This window comes from Cryptomeria japonica, chromosome 9, assembly GCF_030272615.1.
Source record: "Cryptomeria japonica chromosome 9, Sugi_1.0, whole genome shotgun sequence".
NCBI lineage: Eukaryota > Viridiplantae > Streptophyta > Pinopsida > Cupressales > Cupressaceae > Cryptomeria > Cryptomeria japonica.
Genome location: NC_081413.1, coordinates 554,464,568 through 554,488,417, shown reverse-complemented (window position 1 = coordinate 554,488,417; position 23,850 = coordinate 554,464,568). Strand labels below are relative to the sequence as shown.

The following is a 23,850-nucleotide window of genomic DNA, read 5'->3' as shown; positions in this document are numbered from 1 at the left end:
CTCTTGAACCACTTGGTCTTGTGGAAATCATTGAAATTCCTTCATTCATTAAAGAAAAGGAAATGGGGTTACACTAGGTACAGTCCATTAAGAAAAGAAAAATAATAAATGGAAATAAAACCACCTCTCAAGTGAATTTGGTAGGCGTTTGTCCACGTCAGAAGAGTGTGGTGGAGCCAAGCTCAACGGGACTGTGTGCGGATGTGCTGGCGTGTTGAAATACAATTGGTAGAAACCTATATAGCGAGATGAGGGAGGAGAGCAAAAGGATAGAGAATGATGGAAGGCTTCGGATTGGGTTGTTCCTCTTCACCCAGAGGCATGGCATCCTCTCTGCACCCACGCTTAGCATATGGAAGACCATGCCTTACACTGGCCATGGCCACGCAGAGAACTCCCACCGGTACACAGAAGGTATTCTCTTCTTTTCCAAACTTTTTGTGCCAAACTAGGGATTAAATGATTGCCAAACATCTATTGGAATGCTAGTTTGAATATGAGGGAAATACTGTAAGGCTGAGTTTTCAAATGAGGGAAATAATGCAAGATTGAATTTCCTTTTCTATAATTTAAATTAGTGGAAATATTGGTGGTAAATTTGGTGGAATGGGCATTCTTCTGTCCTAGCAGTAAATTGAAGGAGATGATTAATTATAAAAAAATATTAAGATGTTAATCCTCCAAAAAAAACGAGTTTGAGAGCACTATTTCCAGTTTTTCACTTTATGATAAGGGATGCTCTTATCTTGCTTATTGATATGATTATCTAGACTGCTGAGATGCAAACAGAGGTAAATTTTGTGAATCTAAGTCATAGTTAATTACAATAAGTGTCCCATCTTGCCACTAGACCACAGCTTGTCTGATTGCTCCACCAAGCAGCACTGTTAATTGATGCCAAATTGAAACTGTGAAAATGTTATGTTTTTTCTACTTTGTTATCCACATCAAGGATTTTGTATATAGCATTTATTATTTATTAAACCCAAACTGTTTCAATCTTTTTTCTTCTTTTAATAATAAATTTAATTTGGAAAATAAAAATTATGTAATGTGAAAGATGACTTTTCTCTGCTTAATCCATCCACTATAAAATTGAGATAGAAATTCTTAATTTCAGAGATCAACTTTTTTCCCGCCAATAAAGATCCTATTTCATTTTACAATGTCATGAGTGTATAGTGAAAAATGTATTGTATAATTTAATTGTGACCGTTTGGCTCACTTGTAATCTGTCAACAGGTATGGAGATTCCACTTCTGTGTCATTTAACAATAGATTTACTCCATGTATTGCTTTCCTAACCTCTATGGACAAATGAACAAAACAAATCAGTTGATTTGAATGAATCTAGGACCTGACAAATTGGTGTCAACTTCATCCACACACTTTGCAACTCTTCACATGAATTACACATACTTTATGCATTGCAAAAACAGTGCGCACTCTGATGTTGGAGGCTAATTGTACGTGTCTCCCTACTACTTTACTTGAATTCTTATGCTAGTAATTCCAACAAATTTGAAAACTTTCAAACACACATCAGCGAGAGAATGAACACTAGAGTTACCTTTGAGAAAACTGAATGGAGAAAGTTCAAAGAACTCCTGCAAAAGACTTTCACTTTGAATGTAGATATCCAAACTAGCTGCCTTCGTGAGGTTCTATGGATGCCGAGCACAATTGATAACCTGCTGACTTCAGGACAACACTGCATAATCTTTGGAGAAAGTTCTCAAAGTAACACCCATCACCAACTAACTTTGTGTGCTTCCAATCTGCTGAACCAACCTTCAACAAATCACTTTCCTTCAGTCCATTACCCTGAAAAATGGCTAATGAAGTTTAGAAAATATCTCCCAATCGGCTCCCATGCTCGTTGGAAGAAACATGTACAATTAAACATGTTTTGGGCTTGAAGTGGAAATCCAAACGACAAGAATAAGAAGAAAAAATGCTTCGCTGTCACTTTCTACTCTTGCATGTTCATGTTGGAAAATCTGTTAGTGCTCATTATTTGATTTTTGTTAGGAGTTGTTTTAACTTTTGACAACTGACCAGACTTAGGTTGAGTTGAACTATATAGGAGAAAATTAAGGAAGATTCCTTCCTTTATATATGTATAGTGTCAAATAATTTCATATTGTGAACAGCAAGCAATATTTTCATTTTTGTGTGCAGCTCTGGAAATCAATATGGTATCAGAGCAGTGTATGTTTTTTTCTTTTGTGGATGCCATTAAGTGACACATGTGTACATATGCTTTGCTGTATTTATTTGTATTGCAGATATCTGTAGCTTACTTGTATTGGAGATATCTTTCAAACCACTTTAAAAGAAATATATGCTGTGCATGGAGGCTTACACAGTCAATGTGTTTGCTTTGATTTTGCTCATAATTTTCATTGGTGTCTAGTTTTCTTTTGGATAAAATTTGTAGTAAGAGGTGGTTCTTACAGGCTTGATCATTCCCAAGTCATTGGACGCAGCATTGAAGGTGAAACGGCAAGAAAAAAAACAAAGGCTTTTAAAAAAAATAGTTTGGAACAGGCTCACTAAAATTGGAATATTTTTCTCATTTCTTAATGAAATTTGATTATTCAAATTGCATTAGAAAGCTGAACAATAGGAGAAGAAAACCCAGAAATAATTTTGAAAATTTTTTTGAAAGGAGAAATCTATTAATAGAAGAAAAGAGACATTTTAGTAGCTGCTGGATGGATATTTGATCAATTGGGAATTAGTGTTGAAATTTCAAACTTGTATTTATCTTCATTCAAACTTCCATGGATACTAATAAGTGTGTAAACATAGATTTTTTATTGATTTTTATAGAATCATTTGTCCACATAATTGTGATTGAATAATGTCTGTGTTAATAGTATTATGAGCCTGACACCTTCGATTTTCTTTTGATTAAGAGGATAGTCATGGATAAATTAAGTTTCATCAAGAAATTTGAAGGTAGAGATTTTCATACATGGCAAATACCAATGCAGTTACATCTGATAGAAAAAGACCTTTGGGATGTTGTCAAACCAAACTCAGTCACACCAATTGATGCAAATGAACTTGCTAAGTGGGATATCAAAATCAAAAAGCTTTGGGAACTATTAGCATCGGCTTGTCAAAAATATGCTTGCACCATGTAGATTTCACAAAGTACTCAAAAGAGATTTTAGAGTTGTTAAATAAGCTCTTTGAATCTGAAATAGAAAGTGCCAAGACGACATTGAAGTAGAGATTGTATGGATTGAAGATGGATAAAGGTGCAAAAATGTTAGTTAATATAAGTTTCACTCTCTGCTAAATTAACTAGTTGGCATTAGTGAGAAAGTAAAGGATGATAATGCCAAAGCAATACTTTTGAGTAGTTTTCCTAAGAATATGTCTGGTACGGTCTCCCTGTAGCTGGTAGAAAGATCTTTAGAGACCACAAAGCGTTGGACGATGCCATTTCTTTTTTCAAAGACGAGGAAAAGGATAAGGTGGACTGGACAAAGTTTGGTGGCTACAATTGTGGAACTATGAAACTGGTTTGGGCTGAGATCACTGAGGTTGTTATGAGGTATTTCACCTTAGATGGCAGATCTTCTAGTTTGTTTGGTCACCATTTCATTTTACTTAACCATTTCCGCCATAAAAGGTTGGTTTTGTTCCCTTTTTATCTCTTGTCTTATTTGTCTGTTGGGCAAAGGATCATAAGAAAAATTCTAATTCCCCTATTCTTTATGAGGGTCTTATCTTGAATATTATGGTGTTTGCCAATTTTGTTTCCATTCCCATTAAGCTTTCTCAATCTAAATCTAAGATTGAGTATGCCAAAAATGTCCGGGTCCATTACTTGGATATGTCCACTGACTCTGAGAACATGGTGTCTGAGGATGAGGAAGAATGGTTTGATTTAGGAAAAAAAGGGGAGTTGACCTCTAAGAAGATTTCTAAGAAAGACCCCAAACCCGATATTTCTTGGTCTAATGGTTTCTTCATTGAAAATAATGATGAGTATGTTTCTTTTGCTGAAGGGGAAGGAGACACGGGATGAATAGAGCATTGAGGAAAGGGATTTTAGTAGGCTCTTTGTAGATAAGAGAGCTAAATTGGGTAAAAAAGCCAAGAGAGGGAATGTGGATAAGGGGAAGAAAGGTGTTGTGGTCAAGGGGAAACAGACTATTAGGGATGATCTAAGCATTGAGGATATTGTTTTAGACAAAGACTTTGAGAAGTTGGACAAGGATATTTCAACTGCTTATGAGAATCTCGGGGCTGCTGAGATCTTTCCAGATCTTAATTCCTCGGAACACAGAGGATGTCACGACCTTGCGAAGAATGGTGCTTTGGGGCAATTCAAACTTCGTACTCTCTAACTGGTTCATTTCAGAAATTAACCTCATTAAAGAGAGCTTATTGACCCTTTGTAGCAGGGTTGACAATTTGGGAAGGGGGGTTGATTGGGGGATGAGAAGGATGATCAAAAGAAAATGATGGCTTTAGTTGAAGAGGTGGCCAGGGATGTGAAGGTCATTAAAATTGATCATAACAATAGGATCAAGATGTGGGAGAATACTATCATCAAGGTTCACAATAATCTGGATATTGTGGTGAACGTCAGCCAAATTGCTATCTAGAATAGTGTTGCTGGTCTCCGTATGCTTAATAAAAAGGTTCCAAAATTGAAGACTGGGGAGAAAGAGAAGAAAAGAAAGCTCTATGGGGTTAGTACAGATGCTGCTGGTAATGTTATTGATCAAGGTAAAAAGGTTAAAGAGCAAGGACCATCGGCTAGAGTTAGTCTAAACTAGTGGGTGACCCCTCCCAAGTCATCCAAGAGGTGATCGATTTACATGATCATTTTATTAGTCTAAACTAGTGGGTGACCCCTCCCAAGTCATCCAAGAGGTGATCGATTTACATGATCATTTTATTAATAAGAATCTTGAAGCTGGTAGAAGACCCCTCCCAAGTCATCCAAGAGGTGATCGATTTACATGATCATTTTATTAATAAGAATCTTGAAGCTGGTAGAATTCTAAAGGAATTACAGTAAGTCGATTTGGGTTCGTGTCCCTGTTTTGGTTGTTGTTGTTTTGTTGATAGTTAGTTGTCGGGTTTCTCATGTCTTGTGGATTTTGGCAGCATTTACATCGTGTTTTGGGGCCCCTTCAAAACCTATTTTACCGTAATCAAAAAAGGCTTTCTGAAGGGCACGCAATATAGTGGTGGGGGGGTTTGAATTAGTATGGGTTAGTACAGATGCTGCTGGTAATGTTATTGATCAAGGTAAAAAGGTTGTTAAAGAGCAAGGACCATTGGCTAGAGTTAGCCTAAACTAGTGGGTGACCCCTCCCAAGTCATCCAAGAGGTGATCGATTTACATGATCATTTTATTAATAAGAATCTTGAAGCTGGTAGAATTCTAAAGGAATTACAGTAAGTCGATTTGGGTTCGTGTCCCTGTTTTGGTTGTTGTTGTTTTGTTGATAGATTTTTTGTCGGGTTTCTCATGTCTTGTGGATTTTGGCAGCATTTACGTCGTGTTTTGGGGCCCCTTCAAAACCTATTCTACCGTAATAAAAAACATGCTTTCTGAAGGGCACACAATATAGTGGTGGGGGGGGGATCTGAATTAGTATGTACCAATTTCAATTGAATTAAACACATTAATTGTCATTAGCAGCTTCTTCAAATATGAACCTCAAATCATCAAGGCAACATTTACTAATTTTTCCTTAATGAGAAAGTATTTAATCAATACACAAGCACACATCCACGCAAAGAATATCAGATTTATGTGGAAACTTGGAAGGGTTAAACCACGATGAGAATAGCTACTTGGATCTATTTTTCAAATCCAACCTCACAAAATAATAGATCACTTACAATATGAAGTAGGCACCAACCTACTGGAGACCAATCCTCAATTACATTTGTAGGCACCGACCTATAGGAGACACCAATCCCCTACTCCAAGATCTGAGCACCAACTCAACAAGTGAGAAACCAATCCCACCGGAATACAAAAAATATGAATTGCAGACCTTCAAACTGAATACAGAGCTTTCTTTTGATCTGAGTAACCTAAAAAACACTCTCGACACTACATATGATCTTCTAATGAAACCACACAATGATTTGGGTGCAACTCAAATAGCATCACTCTCATACTACACATCAATCATTCAATTTTATGATATTACAATAACAGACACACTAGGAATGAACCTAGATCAACTATATATATGTGTTACAATGATTGTCATATTCACATGTTGGCCTAAGAAAAGATTAATGCATCTGCAAGTCAACCACAAGCATAAACCTTCACCAAATGTGTATTAGGCCAAGTCCAAAAGCCCACATGTTACTCCGGAAAAAAGAACACGTTGTGCATTACGTAATGTAGACTTATCTAGTCCCAACTGCCATCCGCACGCTATCTCCATTGAGTACACATTACAAACCTCCGTGCATCAAACTAGAACATCAATTAGGTTGACCAATTAGCACAGTGACCACTCTGTCACTTCTAACCTTCTGTCTGTAGAACCTCAACAACTGAGACTCCGGAATCGGACACATGTGTAGACATACTCTGCTTCCAAACTGCAATTCATAATTCTCAAGTGTGGTAGAATGTGTAACAGAACAATTTGCTAGTGTAAGTAAACTGTCTGAGGAGCAAAGCTTAGTAACATATCGAATACATATTTGAATCACCTCCAACAACTGTAACATATGCAAAATGATATTACAATCATACTATGACTGATTTTACCAACATAGCTTGTCACTGTACTTTTAGATTGTCATAGTCCTTTTGGAATTCAAATGCTCAGCCATAGACATGACAAAATTACGATAGTTGTGGCTATACATTTACATGCTGATTCAACTTCAACTCCACAATGAGCTCCTTTGTTACCAACAAAATTACGATGACATTAATGACAGAACTGACCAGTACCTTTGACATCAATGACAACCTTTGTCCAATACTTTTTTCCTATATCAACTACTTTTCAGTTACCTCTACCAAGATTGTCACCTAAATAGGGAAAACAATCACCGCATAATTGATTTCAACCTTGATGCAGAAAACCTACTATAAGAGACACTACACAAGATCACGAATCTTCCCAAGAACCCAAACAAGTTAATTAGTTGAAATATCAATTAAGTAATGGATTTCCACTTTACCAGATTGAGGGAATAAAAATTATCCTTGGAAATATTAAGAGTATAGCCAACAATATGAAAGACTTTTGAACAGCAGCATCCCGATCTTAATATTAGAATTGAATAGCTCTCATTTTAAGATTTCCAAACTCTTAAGTAGGTAAAAGAAATACATGCATGAATTTTTGGATTACAAAGACCCTTTATCCCTATCATCAGCACTTGGCACCTCAACATGCTCCTGTTTAGATTAAACATCACCAAGTGTTCTAGAGTCCAATGAATCCTTGTATTAAAGTTTCAAGGAATCCTTAAATATTGTTGTTTTTATAGTATTATCTGATAAGGTTGCTATCGCTCTAGCAGTGGAGCATCTGATTCTTATATAAACTATTGCGAAAGTTCACGCTTAGCTTATTAAAATATAAAGCTAGAAAAGTTGGGCAATATAGCTGTTTGAGTTTGCTAAGTAATAGAAAAATCGTTTAGTACAGTTTTGTATTTGTTATTTAATTTTTTGTCTTTATATAAGTCTGCATAAGCTATGGCTTGTTTTTGAATTGTATTAGAGTCATTATCAGCCAAGCTGGTCTGAATTGGAGGAAACTGGTTGGAGTCATTTGAAAATTTATGAGACGTTGGCAAATTTAATTTTCTACAAGTTTTCATTTTTGCCATTAAAACAGGCCAAGATACCTCTCCCTTTTTTGGACCTATCATTTGATAAAGATCTCAGTTTGTAATGCAAATTTATTGCTAGAAGTCTGAAGAGAAGATCTTTGAGATATGCTATAGTATGGGGTTGTGAGAAATGTAAAAGGGTTGAAAATAGCTCCAGATCAGGTGGCCTGAATATTTTAGGCATGAGTGATCTGGATTTTCAGAGATTTTATAATTTATTTAAAATTTTAGTATAAATTTCTTAACTTAATAAAAATTTAGGTTGGATTTTATAAAGTTTTAAGCATTAAAACATACATAAATATTGAGTGAAATTAATTTGATAACTATTAATCCAGTGAGAGGTTTCGCTGGAATTTTTCCAGATTGATCTATTGTAGTGTATCAGTGTGATTGGCGAGTGTATTTTGGTCTTTGTATTTTAGTTTGCAGTATTTTAGTTTTTGAAAGCTATGGGTCTAGGTCTGCTGACAACAATGACTAGTATATAACATTTTCTTTTGCTTAGGTCTCAAAAGTTTATTTGCAAAAGCAATAGTTTGTATGGTCATAAAGTATTTACTATTTGTGAGTTTTGTTACTTTTAATTGTTTGGAATAAATAACGAAGATTGACTGTTAATTCTGATTTTTTTAATTTTATTTTTTTATTAATGGTGGAGTGGAGTTTTTGAAAGGGCCCAAGCCTTTTTACAAAGACTAGGACCCACAGCATTAGGACTGTAAACTGAGTTAGTGAGGAGGCTTGAAAGCCCTAAATTCAAACATCGCCCCTGCACATTGAATTGTTGAAGCAAGATGGCTCCTGTTCATTCTTCCTTTCTTGACAATTGATCCTAGATCAGAAGATATTTCAGAGCTTCTTGTTGCCGTCATAACAAAGCAAACTCTAGGGCTTGAGTCCATTTTTCCTTTTTCCTTGTTTGGCAATGGCAAGCTAAGAGAAGGCAAAACCCTTCGAGTAGAGCAAAAACCATGAACAGCTCTCACCTTTTCAAACACATCCTTTTTATCAATAGAGTCCTTCCCCCTTCTCATATATCACATGATCCATTCTATTGGGGGTCCAAGGAGAGAGGCTCTCCTCACCTTCAAGATCCATCAAGGATAAAAATTATTTTTCCTGCTTGCTAGGACTATTATCTGTCTGGGAATGATCAGTTTGCGGTGGTTCACAACCATCCATGATATTATCTGTCTGGAAATGATGAGTTTGTAGTAGTTCATCGCCATCCATATAATTGGCTAAACCCCGTTCCTCCACCACCAAGGGAGTCACCTTCTCATTCAAACTCCTCTAACTCAGAACATCAAACCTTCTTGCCTCTTGGCTGATTGACCTTCTCCCTTTTTCTCCAAGCCAACTTATTATTCTCTTTCTTTAAACAGTCTCTTGCATAGTGACTTGTGCTGTAACATTTATAGCAGACAAAAGGAGTATTCTCAAATTCATTCAGTTAATGCCAGTTACCAAACTTAGAAGAGAGAATAACATTAGGGAAAAGCTCCATATCCTTACATTCACACAAATCCTAGCATATATCAGCTTTTTCCTAGACTTGGTAATAGTATCAGTATTTTATAAACTGCCCAAAAGAACTAGCAATGCCCTTCAACACTTTATCTTTCTAGTATTCAAGAGGCAGACTTGGGAGCCTAATCCGAAGAGGGATCATGTTTATGTTTTCCATGAAGAAGTTAAAAGATGGACTCTATTCTCCTAAACAACAAGCCAGATCTACCTAGAAACCACAGGGCATTCAGGGGTTCTAACATAATCTTCATGGTTTGAAAAGGATAAAAGAAAGAAACCCTTTACCATAGCAGAAATCTCTACTTTACCTCTTACATTCCATTTTCTTTTAGCCCAGCTCTTAAAAACATCTACATTCCATCTCGACACTAAAAATGTCCCAATGAGGGAATTATCCAACCATTTAGAAGATCTATCAATCACCAAATCTAGGATCTTGAGAAGGAGATCAACATTATATCTCACTGCATAGCTGGAATTGCTATGCCATATTGGGCAGATGTTGTGAGTACAATTGTTTACATCCTTAACAGCAATTATCCTTGTACAGCTTTGTACAGCATCACTCTTAAGGAAGCATGGTCAAACAAGAGGTCATTCATAAGTGAATTTTGTTTTATTGGTTGTAAAGAGAAAATCATATATGTATTTTGGCTATAGTGAGCAGTCTTAGACATATAGGCTACTTGATGTTTCTATGAACAGAAGTGTTGTTAGTAGAGACATTGTAGATAAGAAGATGCTCTTCTGCTTGGATGATGGTAAATATACAGAGTATTTTGTCAAAAACTATAACTAATAATATTGGAACAAGTTTTGGCGTGGAAACCAAATAAGGCTCAAAACAAGGTTCATAGACAGGAACATCAGAGAGGTTGAGTTCTAGGGGGCTTTGATGAAGAACATGGTGATATCAAGGCTTCATAGGGGAGCCAACAACCAAGACCAAAGTGGTATTATATCATGGTGAAAGATGTTCAAGAAGATGAACTGCCAAATGCAATGGAAGGCCAATCTACATGATTAGGGAAACTACTTGTTCAAATCAGTGAGTAGGTAGTTTTTTCATCTGTTGTTTAGTAAGTATTTGAACCTGAATTTGAAAGGAAAGCACATATGATGATATCAAAGGAAAGCCTAAATTTGAAGATTTATTTAAGTTGGAATTTGTGGCTTGAATGCAAAATAGATCTTGGGCATTTTCTGAATTACCACAAGGAAAGAAGGCTACTGTTTGTAATTGGGTTTACAAGGCCAAAAAGTAAATTGTATGCTTCTTTGGAAAAGTACACAATGCTGGACATTGCTGCTACTAGGATATGTTGTTGTCATTGATGTCAACATATTCTTGCTCCGGTGCTTGCAGATTGGTTTATTGGGATTATGGTTTGGTGTATGGAGTATTTCTAGTATCATGATATTCTTCTGTATTGGTTCTGGTGATCCGGGAAGCTTAATTGATCATATCATAGATCCGGTTTTGCAGTTTGTTTTTTGATCAGTGCTTTGCAGAGTTCAGTATTTCCTCTGGTGTATTTCGGTGTGATCAGTTCTTGTGCTGATATTTTGGGATATTGTTTGGGATGGTCTTGTGTATCTTGTTTGGGATGGTCTTGTATATCTTTATTGCAGATGGTTTGCGATTTGGTGCTCCGTAGGTTATCTTTCTTCGTGACAGTTGCTGTTGTTTGAGTGTTTCTGAGTTTTAGACGTTGACAGATGAAGATTTGATAAGTGGTGTTGGTGCAATCGTTGCTGATGATTCTAACATGCTTGCTGGTGTTTCCTAATTGTGTCCTATTTGTTTTGGTGATCCGCATTGATCATTGTGCGAGTTTTTGGTGATTTTGCTGATCCGGTGATGTTCTTCGTGTTATGCGGTTTTCTTGGCGGTGTAGCGTGTTGTGGTTGATCTTGGCATGATTTTTGGTGGTGTTGCACATTTGGGAATTTGAATTAGGACTATGTTATGTCATGTTTATCATTATATTGGTCCGGTGGTTGATCTTTGTATCGTGTGATATAATTTTGTAATTGTGAGTGGAGGGTTTAGCCGACCTTGTTGTCAAGGCTGATGAATTGTATAAATAGGTGATATTGTCATGTAATTTGTGTATTAAGGTTGTGTTTGCATTATCAGAGTGGTATATGTGCGAACAAGGATTCATCTTTGAGTGTTGTGATTGAGCAGAGATTGGTGTTGCAGAGCAGACAATTATACTTAACCGGAACTATCATCAGGCATTTGGAGATGCTATTATTGCAGTTCATTCATTCCGGATTGTAGTCCGAATCTTGTTGCAAGTCAGTGAGACTTCCCTAAGGGTTGTAGCCTTTCGGGTCATTATCTTTTGAGCAGTGAGCTCTAGGCAATGTGCTTGAATGCATGTGCATTCCCCATTGTAATATTTTCACATACTACTGCGGAGTATCATCTTATTGTGGGTAGGTTCCCACCGTGGTTTTTCCCTTAACCGGGTTTTCCACGTCAAAATATTGGTGTTGTGTGTTGTGCTATCTATTTGCTTATCTTGATTATTGCTGTAGTTTATTAGATCCATTTTTGCGGTTAAGTTTGTAGATCCAGTGAAAACTGATTCAACACCCCCCCCCCCCCCCCCCCCCGCCCCCCCCGCTCCCTCTTAGTTTTCCTTTATTATTGTTGCCAACAATTGGTATCAGAGCTAGATCCTTCGGAAGAAGCTTAACCGCTTGAGGAGATCCGGGATGGCAACTGGAACTGGAGGTGTTATTTTTAAGGAGAGTCTGAGATTTGATGGAAGTAATTATGCTATTTGGAAGAACCGGATGGAAGTGCACTTGAGATGTCTTGGAGAAGATTACTAGAAGATTACAAAGAATGCCTATTCTGCTCCTCCAAATGGACTGATTACTGCTGATGAGATCAAGGAAACTGAACATAACATTAGAGCGAAGGAAGCATTGCTGAGTGCCCTGATTGATTCAGAGATGACAAATGTAATGGGACTTCAGACCGCACATGAGATCTGGGAGAAGCTTGAGACCTTGTATGAAGGAAATAAACAAGTGAAAGTTGCTAAGTTGCAGAGTTTGAAAGGAAAATATGAGATGCTGAAGATGGGAGAAGATGAGAACATAAATCCCTTTATGGCTAAGGTGAATTCTGGGGAGAGAAGCATAATCTGTATTCTGTCTTTGACATTGCTGTCAAAGGGGGAGAGAAGCATGTGAAAAACTGTTTTATCTGCTTAATCTTAGGGGGAGTTTGTTGGAGATATTTTCCTTCTTTGCATTGATTGTTTTTCACATTCATATGTTGCCATCAATGCCAAAGGGGGAGATTGTTGGACATTGCTGTTGCTAGGATATGTTGTTGTCATTGATGTCAACATATTCCTGCTCCGGTGCTTGCAGATTGGTTTATTGGGATTATGGTTTGGTGTATGGAGTATTTCTAGTATCATGATATTCTTTTGTATTGGTTTTGGTGATCTGGGAAGCTTAATTGATCATATCATATGATCCGGTTTTGCAGTTTGTTTTCTGATCAGTGCTTTGCAGAGTTCAGTGTTTCCTTTGGTATATTCCGGTGTGATTAGTTCTTGTGTTGATATTTTGGGATATTTTTTGGAATGGTCTTGTGTATCTTCATCGTAGATGGTTCGTAATTTGGTGCTCCGCAGGTTATCTTTCTTCGTAACAGTTGCTACTGTTTGAGTGTTTCTGAGTTTCAGACATTGACAGATGAAAATTTGATAAGTGGTGTTGGTGCAGCTGTTGCTAATGATTCTAAGGTGCTTGCTAGTGTTTCCTAATTGTGTCCTATTTGTTTTGGCGATCCGCATTGATCGTTGTGCGAGTTTTTGGTGATTTTGTTGATCCAGTGATGTTCTTCGTGTTATGCAGTTTTCCTGGTGGTGTAGCATGTTGCGGTTGATCTTGGCGTGGTTTCCGGTGGTGTTGCGCATTTGAGAATTTGAATTAAGACCATGTTATGTCATGTTTATCATTATATTGGTTCGGTGGTTGATCTTTGTATCGTGTGATGTAATTTTGTAATTGTGAGTTGAGGGTTTAGCTGACCTTGTTGTCAAGGTTGATGAATTGTATAAATAGGTGACATTGTCATGTAATTTGTGTATCAAGGTTGTGTCTGCATTATCAGAGAGTGGTATATGTGCGAACAAGGATTCATCTTTTGGTCTTGTGATTGAGCAATTGGTGTTGCAGAGCAGACAATTGTGCTTAACTGGAACTGTCATCAGGCATTTGGAGATGCTATTATTGCAGTTCATTCATTCTGGATTGTAGTCCGAATCTTGTTGTAAGTTAGTGAGACTTCCCTGAGGGTTGTATCCTTTTGGGTCATTATCTTTTAAGCAATGAGCTCTAGGCAGTATCACTGAATGCATGTGCATTCCCCAGTGTAATATTTTCACACACTATTGCAGAGTATCATCTTATTGTGGGTAGGTTCCCACCATGGTTTTTCTCTTAACTAGGTTTTCCACGTCAAAATCTTGGTGTTGTGTTGTGCTATCTATTTGCTTATCTTTATTATTGCTGCAGTTTATCAAATCTGTTTTTGTGGTTAAGTTTGTAGATCCGGTGAAAACTGATTCACCCCCCCACCTCCTCTCTCAGTTTCCTTCCTTATTGTTGCCAACACACAACTCATTGTGTCTCTAAATCTGATTTTTGTTTTATTTTTGATATGACAACTCTTCTTACATTATTGCTTCAGTGTAGAATTTTGGCAACTTGATCATGCAATTTTGTCCCACAAACTAAGTATGCTAAGACACTAAAATAAAATAATGGAGTGTAATCTAAAATCTACACCTATTGCAATTGGATCAAACTGTTAACCTACACAAATTTGCTGCCAATCACTGAGTCCATGCATCATCTGTTGGTAGTTTGGTTTATCTTACTGCCACTCAGCTGGACCAACGTTCTGTAGTGAGCCATCTTTCTTGATTCATGTCCAAGCGATAAGATGACTATTGACAAGCTACACAACAATTGCTTCAATATGTCAAAGGAACCCTCAACTTTGTCATTGTATACAAGAAATTCATAGATTTCATGCTATCTAGGTTTAGTGATTCTAATTGGTTGGATGAGTTGACAATCTACAACTGCCTATGTTTCTATGTTTGGTTAAGGAGTCATGGCACAAGTTACAACATATTGATGTCTTATCTTCCATAGAAGAAAAATATAAGGCCACTATCAATACAAGTTTTGAGGCAATGTTGTTGTAGAGAATATTGGTTGATTTGCAACTTGACCAAACAACGCCAACCTCACTTTTCTATGACAGTTACGGTGGGCTTAAGATGGTGAAAAATCTAGCCAATAATGCTAGAACCAGCCATATTGAAGTTCATCACTATTACAGTATTACTCTACCAATTAGTTGTTGATAACGAAAACGTTTGTCTTTATTATTATCCTATCGAGTAGTGGACGATTGACATAATGACTAAACATCTTGGAAGACAAAAATTTGTCAAATTCCAAGATAAACTTGGCTTTGTACATATTAGATAATATAAAGTTGGAAAAATATCGTTTGAGTTTGCTTAATAATAAGCAAATTGTTATGCCTAAACTAGAAGCTTGTTAGATTTTGTTCCACCATGTTGTATTTGTTATTTAGTTTATTTCCAAAAGATCTGTAATTTCTCAATTCTATGCTTGCCAAAATTAAGAACCAAGAAATCTACACTATGTTATAGTAGCAGAAATCAGAAGAGGTCATGATTTCTTACTATTCACCCTTGTTCACAATTTTTTGACCCTAAAAATCATGATTTTCAGATAAAATTATCCATTCTATTTTTTTATTTGTTTATAGCCAAATTATCATGAGTTTTTGACAAATTTAATTGCCAAAAATTGTATGTATTGATTACTTGTCAATTTTATGGTGATATTATCCAATTTTATACCCATTTTTTTTGACTTTATAGCAATTTGTTTTGTTTCTAAAACCCTAACCCTAACCCAAATTTCTCTGATTAAATTGTAAATTTTTGAAAAATCTCTCTTTTTCTTTCTCGATTTATTTGCATGGATGATTTTTGCTGCTATGAACTGTGCTACTTAAATATAATGTAAATGACAGTCAAGAGAGGAAGAAAAGACTGAAAAATTAAATGAACACCAGATTTTTATTATAGAAACACTCAATGAGGGAACAACTAGCTTTGGTAGTGGCATTTACACTTGTACTGCAATGTATTAATAAATTGGCAAATACAATTAGTATACTGAAAGATATGGATGCAATCTATTCCTTGGTCCACCAATTGCATACAAAACTTGTTTGCCTAAGCTTAGAAGCACAATTGCAATAATGGAGTTCTACTTTCAATCTGCATAACTACCCTCCATTCCTTCCTCTCAAAAACATGCTTTCCACCTTTATCTATAATTGTTGTTTGTGTTAGAGCATCCCTCTTGGGCCCTAGTAGGATCTATTGGAAGCTAAAAGCTAAAAAGTTCTCTCTTTGTTTCATATTCCGTTTTGCACGTGGGGGTTACTTCCAGAAGCACTTATTTGACCTGGGTCATTTCTGCATTCATGGATACCTCTTGTATAGTAAAAAATGTTGCTATAAATTCCATGCTGTGTTTCTTGTTCCTTTAAAAGTGATTTGTCCAATGAACTCTGATTTTTTAACAATCCGTTTAAGATCACCTACATAAGGTTGTATATTACAATGCAAACCTTATGACTTGTTTGTCAATGTCAATATAACTCCGATTCTCATATTAGAATAAACTTAGGTGGGGATCTGTTTGTTAAGATAAAGTTTTTCTCTAATAGCTCTATCCTTCCTTTAGGCCTTGGGCCTAGATGCAGATTGAATAACATATTGTTCTCTGATAGTAATCTTGGCTTTGGCAGAGAGCTTGTTTCTCCGTCTTGGTCACTTTGTAATCCAATTACATTCTATTAATGAAAATTTATAGTTGAAAAACTCACAAAACTTGTGAGTCAATATAGTTTACAAGATATACACAATATAACTCGGAATTTGCAATAATTCACAAAAATACCAAGAAAAACTTAGGCCCGTTGCAACAATTCTATCCACCAAAAAAACTCAGTTTTTGAATCCATTTTTTCAAGCATTTGAGCTTTTAATTTTGCATGTGCTATGAAGGTTCATGTGGTTTCAAAAGTTGGGGGCATTGCCTCTTTATCCTGTTGGGAATGTTGCCCCCAAACCCCAACAAGGGGTACTGCCCCCCAACTTCATTTGGGCTTCAGATCCTTACCCTGGTTTTAAAATTCAAAAAATCAAAATTGTTTTAGGACCATGCTTACCACAGAGGAAATTTATAAAATACTAGTACAAATATTTAATTTATAATATGGCACTATGATGTGAGTTGAACTATTATAGTCTATAAAATTATATATATCATGAATGAATGAATGAAGGGATTTTTATAATGAGACCAAGAGCTCCAAAACAACACTAATTCAGGTTTCTCTCCATGCCAGCTCTCCTTTTATGCATCTTGAATAAAAAATTCACAGTTTTGTGAAGCCTTGCTTCCTCAAACAGCTTACTCAGATTGTCCACCTTCAGATTCTTATCAAACTGCTTACAGATATCTTCATATGCCATGCACTCCATGATGAAGTGTCACTCAGTTTCAACTGCTCCTTTACCGCAAAAGATACAAGTTCTTTCTTCCCACTCTTCTTTGTGAGTTATCCATCTACCCATTACATTATCATTAATAAATTCCCCACTTGACAGGAAGGATTTAGCAATAATAAAAAATCATGCCAATTTTAAAGCTTGATACGGGTGTAGTTGCTGTGTTAGAAGGTTTTCTGTTGCTGTGTGAGAAGCTTACAGTTGTTATGCAGTAGTTATTTGTTGCTACATAACAAGTCTTCAGATGCTGCACAACAATCCTCAGTTGTCATATAGCAAGTTTTCTTGAGTCTTTTGTTGTCGAGCAATAAGTTTTAATTGTTGGGTAACAGTCCTTCGTTGCTGCATAACAAATTTTCAGTTGTTGCACAACAAGTCAGTCACAAACATAGCTAAAATTATCAGGGTGTAGAAATAGTTTTTAGGAATTTCAACAATGATGATTTCAAGTTGAAGCTGCTTTTGTAATTTTCAGAGCACCCCTTTTCAAGGTTTGATGTTCACATTGCTCTTAAATATTTTGATATTTGAGATAAAGAGTGCCCATAATTAACATATAAAAAAAATTAAACAAATAAACATTTGTCTGAATATGTAGAATTCTAATTTTGATCCACATATGAAAGAAATCAGTAATATGCTCCCTAAATTGAGTAGTATATACATTTTTAAAGATTTATTTAACAAATTTATGTGTTTTTTAATGCAAAGAAACTTGCCCAATCTTTTCCTGAGTCCAAAGTGATTGAAACTTTTGGATCAGCTGAGTTATTGCCAAGTCTGAGTTTTCAATGAAAACATTTTCTTTTCCAAGGGGAGAGATACTTCACAAGTCAGAATACTAGGAAACACAAGATGCATGTCAAAATCTCCAAATAAATATAATCGCAAGTCAGAAGGGCCAAATTAATCTAGATGGCTATTTAATATTTCAATTTATGCTTATATATCCCTCCAATTAGCTGGTGACAAACAGTATCTCAGGAAAAAGAAGTTATGCATTTGTGCCTTTTTTCAACTGCTAATTTTGTTTTGAGTAGATGTATTTGCAAATGCAAATTAAGCTACAATATTAGATGGAATGGTTAATTTGATTAAACTTTATACATGTTCCAGTATAATTGAGAATTGATGAATTGTCTGAGATCAACATTCCTGTTGATTTTATTTCGGATTAAGTTGTTCAAAACCCCAATGATTTATGTAGGTTAAAGTTCTACCATTGGGAGATAAATCTGCTGTTCTAAGACAAAAGAATAATGGCGAAGCTTCATCTATAAAATTGCTGTCAAGAGTGGAACAGCTGAGGTTGTTATCAAAAGCAGAAAAGGCAGGCCTTTTATCTGCTGCTGAAAACTTTGGGTTTTCTCTTTCGTCGATAGAAAAACTGGGCCTTCTTTCAAAAGCAGAGGAGCTGGGAATACTTTCAGCAGCAACTGATCCTAACACACCTGGAACGCTTCTAAATCTAGCAATAGTTCTTCTACTTGCAGGCCCGTTATGTGTCTATTTTGTTCCTGAGGATTCCATTTGGCAAATAGGCTTGCAAACAGTAGTAGCTTTGCTCTCTGTTGTGGGTGGCCCTGCAGCATTTGCTGGATCAAATTTTGTATCTATGTTGCAGAAATCAAGCTAAGAATAGAATTGTTCAATGACTCATCATGCATCTTTCTCTCTGGTTGAACTTATTGTGTTTTTTGTTTTAGGAAATGACATATAAAGAATTTGAACCTTCTGCATTATTCAGAACTAGAAAATTGATTTATATCCTACCGTTCGTATTATTAAGAATCGTTTGAAGTGGTTTTGATTTTGGGCCCGTGAATTGGCATTGATTAGTCACTGATGATAGAAATGCACGAGCCCAAGATTTGTTTTTCATCTAGTTCCTTGTCTGTCCTCTGTTGCTTTGAGTTGACCTTTGTTGTATAATTTAATTCATGCTGCAAACATTTTTGGTTCTATTTATTATCAATAAAGTTAATAGAAGGGTAATTGGAATTTGACATCTTTTCAAGTTCATGATGTGGTATAATTTGAGTTGGGATGTATTCGCAATTTATGAGAAGTTCCTACCAGGTGCAGAGCTGCTTCATAGTGCAGGTACCATATCATTGCCAAATAGTTTGTCATCCACCGTAGAAAGAGACATTCAAAATGGTTGTATGCATTTATTATGCTTGCTTTGGTGCAATCATTGTTTTACTTTTGAAATCCATAATGTAACATTTTTACTATTGTGTATTTAGAAATCATAATGTAATTTTGACTGTATATTTTTTGTATTTATTAATTAAATTGAAAATTAGAAAGTACCTTTCAATTTAATTAATAATACAAAAAAGAACAATCAAAGATACATTGTGACCCTGGGTAGAGATTGCCCATCATTGCAACTTGTTATCTTCATTTTCATGTATTTTTTATAAATGTAAGTTCATTTCATTTATTGCATACCCTCTTAATGAATTGAATAGTCACTCTTTGTTCATTCACATTTCCTTCTCTGTCTTGAGCAAGTAGGCTATTTGAATTAAATTTGAAGTATTATCATTTTGGGTATATTTAATATAGACAAATCTTACACTATCAAAGCCTTATTGCATTTAGGCTATGTCATTTTTCTTTTATTGAGATGAATTATGGGGTTTTGTAGTGAGCATTTGTAAATAGTTTGTTTTGGGTGAATGGTAGAGCAAGTCTAATGTTGCCATCATATCCAAAGGGTATGAAATAATTAGTTTTGGCTTTTGTTTAGTCCAAATGGAACATTTGGGGACCAACTAATAAGAATTTTTAGGTTGGTTGTTGTTTTGTTTAGTTCAAAGCTCACCATTATAAGTAAATTTATTTTAGACAAGGTTGGAAAAAATATGAGTCCACTATTGTAGATGAACTAATCAAAAGCATAAAGATTGATAGTCAAATCGTCAAATTTAAAGTATTTTGTTCAAAACCCTTATATTTCCCCCCAAGTGAAGTCATAAAATACAAAATATAAGGTTGGAAGGTTTAAAAGTTAAAAAACAAAGAAGAGATTATTCTGGTGCATTGAGTGAACATCATACATAACACTCTGCACTTTTGATGTTGTCATTCAATGCTTGCATGTCAAGGAGCCCCTTCTTTTCCAATCGTGCATTAAATCTTATGACACCCTCTTTATTTTATGTGCCCAATGCATATTTTCTAAGCTTGTCAATGCTCTTCGTGTCCCTTGCATTTTAGGCACCGCTTCACTTTTTTAAGCATACACTAGATCTCCTAAGCTTATTGGCACTATTTGTGATTGTGGACTTTTAGTTCTCTACTTCCTATTCACTCCTATGAATTGTTGACACCTTTCAATTTTCTTGATAACCCTTTTCATAATACCATTTAATTCTCTTGCTAGTTCTCTTCACAATATAAATACAACTTGTCAACACATTATTAGAGCCATTAAATGCCATAGAGAACCTTTACCACCATGTCTACTATTATAATCTTGTCACTTAGTGCCATATTAGCTTGTCCACTACATAAACCAATCAACATTGAGCAAGCAACCCACGCATGGCTGCGTCTATTTCTGGCTCCAAAACAAACCTTTCGTACGACGTGTTAGCAACAGGTTAGTCAATCACAGCCGTTAATTGCAAAATCGACGGTGTAAAACGCGTGACTAACACGCGTGTTAGTCAATCCGTACTGTCATTTTGGAGCCAGAATAGATGCGTCCCCCACGCATTACCTCGTTAGCACCATATAGTCACACTATCAACCACCTCCACACAATCACCACCTCCACCCAAATATTATTGGGACAATACCATTCCACCTACTACGAGAGACTTGAATAGAGCATAAACTTTGATTGATAACTCAAATTTGAATGCAATCTTTTGATATTGTATAGGATTTATATGTTGCATCTATATTTTGTTATTCTTTATCATTTTTCCTATAATTGTGTACTCATCCTGCATTTATAAGAATGTGATTAGGGCCTTTGAAAACATAACAAGTGCCACTATATCCTTCTTAGAGGTTCTTTCCATTGAGTGACTTGGGATTGAGTTCTCTTTTATTATGTTGCATCTTTGTATTTTTGTGTTCTTATGATTGATCAACAATAAACCCCTATACTAACAAATTATAACTATTTTACATGACAAGGTAAAATGACTATACTATTATAGACTAAGGGATATTAGGGTAAGTTAAAGAATTGAATTATAACTAAATTTAGGTAGCAATAAAGTTAAATGGTTTAAGAAGTGTGATTAAACATATGGATTCTTATATTTAGTTGTTCTCATAATCCTTTTCATCCTCACAATATAGATAAACCTAAGGATATTTGAGAAACAATAGACAAATCTTAGTAAAATAATGAAATATGAGATCATGATTTTAAAATTGACCTCATCACTCTTTGTTCAAGCAACTTGCATGATATGCAAGACTTCATTACATAGTTTAATTTACTAAGGCTACAATTAAAAAACTATAACCATGAAAAAAAAGATTGAACTAACTATTAGTGCGTTTTCTAAGATTGGTCTTTAATTAAGTCTTTGTTCCTACATTTGATGCTACCAAGAATGTCTTGTGAACTGAATTCAGCATATTTCCCTTTGATGCTTTTGTTGAAACTTTGAATAGTGATTAGGACGAGTTAATTAAGATGAGCACAAGAAATTCTTAGAAACCTCATTTATTGGTTGCCAACGAATCCACATAGGGTGAAAGAAAAACTTAGTAACTCCAAAAAGAAACAAAATACTAAATCACATGCCTATTCTACAAAGACAAATTCCTAGTGATCTTCTACTCTTGAGGTAGGTTCTCAAACTTCCTCTTTTTCAAAGGGGGAATTATAGAGAAAAGAGAAGGTCAAGTGTGTGTTGTAAAAAGATGGGGCATGATGAACTCACATGTATGAATAAATAGATTGATAAATTGACTTATATTTTAAAAAAGAACAATATTAGTCTTCTTGATAATGTCTCTTAAATTTTGTCCTCTTCTTCCAAATAAGATAAAGGAAGACACTAGTTGTAATAGCCACTTCCTCTTTTCGGCGTTAGGCTCTTGACTTCAATGCTTCACATCAATAACCTTTTCTAGAGACGTGTTCTCATTGGAGTTATGTAATATGCCACAAACCCTCATGGGCGATGATTCTTTAGTATATGTTTGAGGGACAAGTTCTATTGATATAGATGAAGGTAGATACAACAATATTTTGTGTACCCTACTTATCAACCAATCTTCCTTTAGTTTATGAAATCATTTACATGGGTATACACAAGAGTGTTGAATTCGCCTTGAATTTGATTGTGATTGAGGAACTTAAGTGTGATAGTTTAGTTGCACCTAGAATAAACAAATCATTAGATTGTATATATTTTTTCACTTTTTGCTAGATTATTTTTCCATTACACTAGTTACAATGATAATGTGAGTAAATTTTGACATGAGTGATTTGGTCATCTCAACTATTGCTATCTTTAGTAGTTGAGTTAGAAGGATATGGACCATAAGGATTCCTAAACATTATGCTTTTGATAAGGTGTGTTAGGGTTGTGTTATGGGTAAACATTGTGAAGGGAAGTCTGATAAAGGAGATACTTGTCAAGCTTCTTGAAGTTTTAAAGTTAGGTAAACATTGGGTAAAAATTGAAATTGATACCATCAAGGTAAACTTAAGATTATCATGTGTTTATTAAAAAAATTACAAATTAGCATAATCTCTACTGCCAAATTTGAGACTTAAAGATGAATGATCTAGAATTACAATAATAAAATACATAAAATATACTCCATGCTTACCTATCAATAGTAATATTTTGTAATTGTAAGGTTAAGACACCACGTTTCTAACAAAAACCATAAGCACAAGGAGATTGTGAAGGATGAAAATGTGAATCTAAATAAAATGGAGCAATGCAATCAAAGATTGAAATCCACACTCACACTCACTCAATAATGCCTAAGATCTATGCATTAAATCGAATGATAAACAATTATACCATAGTAAGTATATGAGATTGCTCCATTAATTCTTTGATATTTACTTGAATGCTTGATACGTAGGTTTTCCTCATAATTTTAGCATAACCATGGTAGCACAATGATAGGATGATAGCTTGATACATGATACTTGATGCTTAATAATTGATGTTTGATACTTTGCAAAAGGTAGGATACTTGATAATAATTGTGCTCTAGGAGAAATTTATGAACACAGGGTTTTATTTATATGCTTCACTTAACATTTGATCAATGGTAGGGATTAATTAGAAATATCAATGGATGAGAAAATATGAGAGAGGGTAGGACTTAAAAATTAACACATGGATTGATGAGGTGGAAGAATTAAGAGGGATCAAATGCATAAGGGAATAAATAAAATATTAGTTTTATTTATTTGTGTTAGGAACTTAAATTAATTATCTAAAATTTATTTAATTTTGGAAGAAGTGTTAGCTAATTACATAATAAAAACTTATGTAATTATTATAGATGAAAAGAGGAAATATTAACTTAATTAAATAATAAGAAATTATTTAATTACTATGGATAGAAGAATTGGTAAGATCACAATGAAATGAAAAGATGAAAATGTATTAGCCATTTAGATGTCTATGTTTTGCCTCTCTTTGAGACAATGCTTTTTATGACGTTGTTTCAAAGAAAAATTATACCAGTGACATGCCCTAGTGATAAGATAGAAATAGGATGGAAGGATGGATAGATCCCCCTCAAGAGATTGACTACAAAAAATAAAATTTGGTTTAATCTCACA

At 35.2% G+C, this 23,850-nt stretch overlaps 1 protein-coding gene across 1 annotated transcript; it reads left to right on the top strand.

Moving 5' to 3' along the window:
- Positions 1-250: 250 nt before the first annotated feature.
- On the top strand, positions 251-18,870 carry LOC131060952 (uncharacterized). The gene is made up of 2 exons (XM_057994416.2): positions 251-414; positions 18,265-18,870. Exons 1-2 carry the CDS (start codon positions 277-279, stop codon positions 18,691-18,693), a joined length of 567 nt encoding a protein of 188 aa, XP_057850399.1. The 5' UTR covers positions 251-276; the 3' UTR covers positions 18,694-18,870.
- Positions 18,871-23,850: the final 4,980 nt, after the last annotated feature.